The following is a 7,992-nucleotide window of genomic DNA, read 5'->3' on the forward strand; positions in this document are numbered from 1 at the left end:
ATACTTCAATCAATTCTGATAGTTAATATACTAGTTGTCAATAACCTAGTTATTTCTTTAAACAAAACAATCCTTTCAACTTAACATGTTAAGTACACCCTCAATGCTAGATCTCTAGATTGATTAGTATTTTTTTAAACCCACAAACCTCTAAACTGTGATAGAATTTTGGACTCACTACCGAAGAATGCTGGAGAGATGGCTAGCTCTCTGAGTCTTCCTTCCCCCCAAATATGACACCCGGTAAGAGAAACGTGGCTCTGAGAATTTCAGAGGTGACCTCCCCCAGGACTGCTCAGATGTGGGCAAGAGGCTAACTCACAAGAAACAGCTTTGTACCAAGCCCCAGAAACTTCCAGTGGAAGAATTACCTACCTACTCATGGCAGGGTTACAGTACCTAGCACAGTGCCTTGTCGGTAGAAAATGTTTAATAACAAATGAATACATGGCTGCTTTGTTAGCCTGGTGTTCAACCCTCTTCTTTCACCAAAAAAAATAAAAGAGCAAACCTGATACTTGTTACCCACCTGGTCAGAGATTTTTCTGTCCTTAACAAAAATGAAGACAAGATGAAAATGCAGTGGATCTTCAAGTCTTTTAAAGTTTTCTAAAATCCCAGAAAGACCATTACCTTTTACATGTGCCCTTCAACACAGTCATTCACTGCAAATTCTCCCTAGTGTTATTTCTACGTTCCTAGTTTACGAGTATTGTTTACTCGGCCCACCTTCTGATGAACCATGGGAGAACACGACTTTCATTGGTGGGATGTCCACATTACAGACAGGATGCACCCTTTTTGAGTTTTCTTACAGGCAGATAATTGCATTTAGATAAATTCTTAATGTACTTCAATTCTTGGATCAAAGTATTTTTCTATCTTTACCAATCTAGGCATCCCATTCACTTTTTGATGTTTTATCATCATCACTTCTAATTTTACCTTGAAACTTTTAGCCATCCTTTATCTTCTATTTTCTGAAATGCATATCCAAATTGGGTACAAAAGAAACAGAAGAGTCAATTTTGAAAAGATGGCTTCAGTTTTCAGACTTCAAAACTCCTATGTTGATTTTTAGTGTAGAAGGGAATGTATCCTTGCAAAGAACATCTCAATGATCAACATAGAACTCATGTATTTGTCTACAAAAGAAAATCTGAAGGGGACAAAGAATCGAGATTATTTGGGAAAAAAAAGAAAACAGAATATAAACATCACATGGAAGATTTAGGCATTAACACCTGAATTAAGGTTAAAATTTCAGTTTCTAGGCAGGTATGACACCATTTCTTTCAAGATAAAATAATGATGGGGCTGACAATTTTCTCTACGTCCCGGCGGGTTTTCTAACATTCTTATAAGGAAACCAAACTACTATGTATCATTCCGTGTTTTTGATTTTGTCTTCATTTCTGAAGAAAAAGACCTGAGTGCTGACTTTTTAAAAAATTTCTTAGACTTTCACAACATTCAGAAGTTTTTCTGCATTGTGTCTTCGCTGATGTCTAAAAAGATTTGAGCTTTGACTATAGGACTTCCCACACTGAACGCATTCGTACGGTTTCTCCCCAGTATGGATTCTTTGATGATTAATAAGCCCAGAATTCTGGCTGAAGGCTTTTCCACATTCGAGACATTTGTAAGGTTTTTCTCCAGTGTGGACCCTCTGGTGCTGCACAAGGATGGAGCTTCTGCTGAACGCCTTCCCACATTCGACACATCCGTAGGGTTTCTCTCCGCTGTGGATTCTTTGATGGAGAATAAGGGCTGAGCCCTGGCTGAAGTGTTTTCCACATTCATCACATATATGCTGTTTCTTTCTGGAAGGATTCCTCTTTCTTTCAAACCTGCCCTTAGGGAAACAGGCTTCTCCGTATTTAAACATCTGAGGAACACCTATATTGAGAGTGCCAGGAACTTCATGAGATTCTACTGCTGAAGGAATCTCCTGCTTTGGAGCTAATGCTCCATTTTCAGTCCTAACATCATCATCTGAAATAAACAGAAAATGTAAATATCACTCATTCTCTATTCTTAGAGAAAGGAACCTGCCAAGAAAAAAGTTTTAATAGACTTAAAAGTAAAATAGATAGCTTGCATACATCTGTAACAGTACTCTGAAAAGTGGTGTCACGGTTGCCTACCTCGAAAGAGAAAAAAATGAAATGACTGATTACGAGGTAAATAACATAGTGAGGGGTGAAACAGTTAAATCTGAATAAAGTAGTAACATACATTAGTGGGTTCTAGATGGCAACGAGAAAACAAAGGACAGAAAGATGGGAGATTTTAAGACTGTTGGGAAGACAGTAACAGTGATGCAACTAGGTCTGGATGGAAGTCTGAAAGAAAAATAAAATAAGGTTGATCATAAGAAAATCACTGTAATATTCTTTTGCTTTGAAAAAGAGAAATTACATCAAAATACAATGGTGTAAAAAATGAGCAACCAGTCAGAAGGTGACTATTTTTGAATAAGCAAGACAAAGCAGGTCACAGGCAAGAGTCGAACACAGGAGCTGTCCCGACAAGAAGGGGCTGAAGATGCGCTGGGAGCATCCTGTCTGAACTCAGGCCACGACACTTACAAATTCCACATGCCCTTCATAAATCAAAGCTTTCCTGTGGAAGAAGCCTGCCCTATTTTGTATTTCTCAGGGCACCTAGATGACTTCCTACTTCTCAGTCTTAGTTAGAAGAGTCTAGTGAAAGAAAAGCCTGAATTACCAGATGAGGTACCATCCCATCTGCGGACAGCCACATGAGCAAGCCTCATTTAAGACTTTCCTGAAACGCCAAGCCTTGAAAAGTCAAGACAGTTACTACAGGGTGAGCAGCAGCACTCAGGAAAGTGGTAGTGAGTAGCCTACAATAAATGATTAAGAAAGGGATAAAGTCAGGGGAGAAGGCTGAAGACGAGAGACTGAAGGGGTGGAGGGGACTAGTGAGACCTGGAGACTTGAAGAACAGAGGCGTGGGAAGGTTAAGTGGAGACAAGTAGCACAGTGGGTAGTAAGTTTTCAAGCATAGAGACCAGACTGTTGAAATGAGGTACTCAAAGATAGGTGAAAAGTAATTGAAAACTCAGGCAGGGTAGAAGTTTTCTACATAAGAAAATGCCACCTCCAAACCAAGGATAGTGCTTTGCAAACTTTACTGCATAGAAGAATGTCCCCTGAAACCTTAAAACTGCAGATTCTCAGCACACTTCAGCGGCCACGCCAGAAGTTCTGCTTTATCAGCGCGCTGCCCCTCCCCCATCAACCAGGAAGATCTGCTCAGACCTCACTCGGTGACACTCCAGTTCGACCTCCAACTACCTCAAGGAATGATCCCCAAAGTGGTCTCAAACAAAACTTCACTTCAGTTCATATAAATATGAGAAAAGATATCCAAAAGTTTTAGAAATAAACTGGGCTGTGTCATAGAATACAAATAAGTGGCATTCATGGTCAATACATTGGGAAAGACTAGTCTAATTGTTCTGTTACTTAAAGCTTATTATAGCTAGGCAGCCTATTTTTGCATAAATACACAGAAAAGGTGAATAGCTTTACCCAAATATCATTTCTACAGAACCTTCTTAGAAAAAAACACCTCTAGATAGGATATTGAAGAGAAGAAAAACTAGCAGAAACTTTAGAAAAACTTCAGTCAAAAACAACAAAGAAAACAGACTTGGAGAGGCTTCAGGTAAGTTTACTGTACCATAAGATTAGACGGGAGACTGAAAGGACATGGAACGGATGACAAACACGCAACACTGCGTGCAAAATACAGGGACCCGGTCCACAGGTAGGTTCTGGCTCAGAGTAAGGCAAACGCCAGCCAGCCTGAAATTGCAAAGTTTTCAAGAGAGAGGTGAGAGGGAAGAAAAGGCTGATGTTGATGACTAGGAATAAAAGACCTGAGGTCAGCAACCCAATTGTTGGAAGAACCAAGCTCCTACAATGTGTCCAGCCTCAGGGATCTCTCTCTCTCTCTCTCTCTCTCTCTCTCTCTCTCACACACACACACACACACACACACACACACACAAATAAGCACAGGGTCCTGGACAAAAGGCCCACACTCTTTCACCCTCCACCCACAGGCAGTTCTGGTCCTCACCACAGTGCCTTAGGGAATGGAGCTCCCAGGATGCCCACTTCAGCTGGTTTTCCACGGCATCAAGCTCAGAACTTGGTAATCCCTGAGCTTCTTCTTGAGAAACAATCTCCTCTACCAGCACTTCCCGTTTTCGTCGACGGAGAGAAACCTGGAAATAAGATTTGGTTCAGTTGATAGGGAGTTTGATGAGAATCAGAACTAACTGCACATAACAAACCACACAAAACATATACTGCAGCTGAGTGACTCCCCTACTGGTACGCCAGTGCTTCCGACCAGGAAGCGACACAACCAGGCTCACCGGCTGTCCAGGGTCATCTAGTTCACTCTCTAAATCCTCCAGCACTGTCACTGCCTCCTCTCCATTCTCTGGATTATGCTCTCGAACCCAAGTCTGCAGCTCCTTGGGGAGGATGGCAACAAACTGCTCCAGCACTACTAGCTCCAAGATTTGTTCTTTTGTGTGCGTCTCTGGCCTGAGCCATAGACGGCAAAGTTCTCGAAGCTGGCTCACGGCTTCACGGGGCCCAGGTGAATCCTGGTATCCAAACTGCCTGAATCGCTGTCGGAAAACCTCTGGGTCCGGGAGATGGTTCCAGGGAATACTTGATCCCTCTTCACCATCAGGATCCTCCTCCAACTTCACTCTCAGGATCTTTTCCTCTTCATCCGGAGTCGGGATGATAAGTATCGAATCTTCTTCTACTGACTGTGCAGACATCCTGATTTATAAATACTTCAAGAAAAAACAATCAGGGCAGGCAGGATATTAGGCCTCGGGGAAATACCTCGTTTTCTTCACAGGCAGTCCTAAGGCACAAAAAATTGAAAAAACATATAAATGACCAAATATCCTAAGAATTTGGACATACACTGAGATAAAGGAAGTTAAGACATTTCTCCTTTTACTGAGTTAAAAATTCCAATCAATAAACCACCAGAAGCTGGCAAACTACAGCTCAGGGCCAAATATGGCCTATTGTCTGTTTTTATATCATACTTGTATTAATAGTTTTCACATTTTTACATGGTTGAAAAAAATTAAAAGAATACTTCATTACACGTGAAAATGGTATGAAATTAAAATGTCTGTGTCCCTAAATTATTTTATTTGTTCACAGTTCACACTATATGGCAGAGTTGAACTGTTGCCAGAGACGATACAGCCTAAAAAAACCCAATACTCACTATCTCGCCTTTTTAAAAGATTTTTTTTTTTAAAGATTATTTCTTTATTTATCTTTAGAGGGGAAGGAAAAGAGAGAGGGAGAGAAATACCAATGTACGGTTGCCTCTCATGCATCCCCTGCTGGGAACTGGCCTGCAACCCAGGCATGTGCCCCGACTAGGAATTGATCTATGATCCTTTGGTTTGCTCAATCCACTGAGCTACACCAGCTGGGGCAGATTTTATTTACTGTTAGAGAAAGGGGAAGAGAGGGTAAGAAACATGGATGTGCCAGCAATTGGTTGCAGGCCGCCAACTGGGGACCTGATCCACAACCCAAGCACGTGCCCTGATTGGGAATCGAACCATCGAACTTTCAACGCACAGGCTGGCACTCAGTCCACTGAGTCACACCAACCAGGGCATGCTACCTGGCCTTTTAGAGAAAAAGTCCGACCTATAAAAATCAATACGCCCTATTTCAAAAATCAAAAAAATCCAAGTAAGAACCAGCCCACCTCAGTGTTTTCTAAATGCATCTGATTCTGAAACACATTATCTGCAACTCAAGATTAGTGTTCCCTGACACACAGGTCAACTCAAAAACTAGGATGCTTTTTTATGACCTGCTTAAGGAAAAAAAGTTTAAGACAAAAAAAATTTTTAGTTAAAAAAAAATGTTTAAGAACTCCCTACACTTCAGATATATGTGAAAAATTATTCACTTGTTCATAAACAGGTAACATAATATTGAAAAATAGCCTCCAGTGCCATACAATGAAAATATTATTCAGTCACTCACCACAACGTAATCACATTTAAATTGGACAGGCATTAATCTCAAAAAATTCTATGAAAGGCACTCTCATAACCACCTTGACTTCTTGCAGTCATCCAAGATCTTGTCGTTACACTGATGACTCACAATTTTCCCAGCTTTTTCCGAAGGGAAGGAAACCTTGCACTATTTCTGATCATTTCCTCAGTATCTGCACAGTCATGCCCATGCCACTGCTCACAACACACACTAGAAATGGACCGTGCAGCTACCCAATGCATCTACTCAGGGCCCAGAATCTGAAAAGCAACTAATTAAAAAAAAAAACAACTTATTACAACCCTATTAAGAGGGAAACTAGGATCAGAAAAGACCTTATCAGACAGGTAATAGACAAAAGTTTAACTACGCTGGAGCGTGGCAGCCTTATTACATAAAGTTTAGCCAACAAATTTGTTCGTTCTTATTCCTACCTTGTCAACGGGTTGAGCATTCCATATAAAAAAAAATTTCTCTTCTATGTTCTCATACCGCACCCTGCTCGTGGACCGTGCAGGAGCTGCCGAGAGGGCAGGCCCGTGGTCCCGACAGTTTGCGTGGGTAGCCTCGTTCGGGTGATCTCCCCACCTCACTCCTGCACAGTGCAACTGCGAACCCCACCCCGGCCCCGATTTCCTCTGTCCTCGCAGCACTCAATGCCACGGATTTCCCCAGATCAAAGGCCACCCTGGCACATTAACAGAGGAGCCACTGGACTTCCCTCGCGGCCGACTGAACTACAAGTCCCGGCAGCTCTCGCGCAAGGCCCGCCCTTCCCCACCACCGCCCGACCGACTCCCAGAACTCTCCTCGAGACGCCAGGGCCTGGGAATAGAACAAAACCGGCTGATGGGGGAAGGGAAAGACAAGGGTCGAGGAGGACAAGGAAAAAGAAAGACCATCGGAGGATGCAGAAAGTCCTATCTGGCCCTTCGCCAACCGCTCCGCGTGCTACAACTGCTGGGCGCGAGGATCGTGGCCTGTACCCCGCACCGCCCACGGACTCGAGGAAGGTCCCCGCCAGGTTTCTTCGCTGGCTCCTTCCAGGCCGTTCGCAGCCCCTACCCCAGCGTACCCCGCACACCCTGATGCAAACCTCCGGCTCGGGAACCGCAGCACCTTCACTGTGCAAGGCAGACGCAGAAACGCCACTCACAAGCTGTTTCCCAGAAGCCCCCGGCGCGGGCTGCTTCCGGTCTGCGGGCCCCAGGAGGCGGAGGGAGGCGAAGCCCCGCGTTGCCGTGGAGATGTGCTCCGCGTGGGGGAGGGGCAGCCCTACGACAATGACCGCTTTGAGCCTGGGTTTGGCCTGGTGCCTCTTTCCTCGGGTAGCCCAACGTTCTGTGTTCCGCTTAAAAGACAAGTTAAAGAAAGAGACAATTCTGCAATTAAGATAGTCTTTATGGTTTCACAAACCCTTTCACATGCATTTTCTCATGTGATCTTCACAGTAATCCTCTGAAAGAAGTAATAAAAGCTTATATTTATAAATGCTTAATACATAGTGCCAGGCACTGTCACCAAGGTTTACATATATTGCCATTAAACTCCATAACCCTGTGCTGTAGGAGCTTTTATTATCCCCATTTCACTGCTAACGAGTGCACAATAAATAACCTGCCAAAAACTCATAACTAACAAGCAGGAAGCAGGATTTGAAACCAATGCATGATTCCAACTTTTGTTTCCCATTAGCTATATTATAGAACTGTATTTTGATCAATTTATCTAGTAGGGAAACAAAATGAGACAGGTTGGAGCTTTGGGAACAATCTCATGTTGAAGTTGTAGAATTCATCTAATTTAGGCTGGCCATTTTATACCACAAAACAGCTGCTGAAGTGATCATTTAATAACGTAAATCAGACTGCTTTATTTCCTATTTAAAACCTGA

At 42.9% G+C, this 7,992-nt stretch overlaps 1 protein-coding gene across 3 annotated transcripts; it reads right to left on the minus strand.

The window, feature by feature from the left end:
• Positions 1–604: 604 nt before the first annotated feature.
• ZNF24 (zinc finger protein 24) lies at positions 605–7,303 on the minus strand. 3 transcript variants are annotated; one of them, XM_053664139.1, is made up of 4 exons: positions 7,195–7,303; positions 4,415–4,923; positions 4,114–4,261; positions 605–1,995 (listed from the first exon to the last, which is right to left on the minus strand). In XM_053664139.1, exons 2-4 carry the CDS (start codon positions 4,832–4,834, stop codon positions 1,457–1,459), a joined length of 1,107 nt encoding a protein of 368 aa, XP_053520114.1. In that variant the 5' UTR covers positions 4,835–4,923; positions 7,195–7,303; the 3' UTR covers positions 605–1,456. The 3 variants fall into 3 exon arrangements, with proteins under 3 accessions (XP_053520114.1, XP_053520115.1, XP_053520116.1); XM_053664140.1 differs by having other exon boundaries at positions 7,174–7,292; XM_053664141.1 differs by lacking the exon at positions 7,195–7,303 and adding an exon at positions 6,533–6,822.
• Between the last annotated feature and the right edge of the window lie 689 nt (positions 7,304–7,992).

This window comes from Artibeus jamaicensis, unplaced genomic scaffold (assembly GCF_021234435.1).
Source record: "Artibeus jamaicensis isolate MK-2021 breed Jamaican fruit bat unplaced genomic scaffold, CSHL_Jam_final contig_354, whole genome shotgun sequence".
Lineage (NCBI taxonomy): Eukaryota > Metazoa > Chordata > Mammalia > Chiroptera > Phyllostomidae > Artibeus > Artibeus jamaicensis.

Coding starts and splice junctions, on each gene's coding strand:
- ZNF24 (XM_053664139.1), bottom strand. CDS start 4,834: ATGTCTGCACAGTCAGTAGAAGAAGATTCGATACTTATCATCCCGACT. Junction 4,262..4,414: donor TAGATGACCCTGGACAGCCG/GTGAGCCTGGTT, acceptor TCTTATTTCCAG/GTTTCTCTCCGTCGACGAAA. Junction 1,996..4,113: donor CCATTCCCTAAGGCACTGTG/GTGAGGACCAGA, acceptor TGTTTATTTCAG/ATGATGATGTTAGGACTGAA.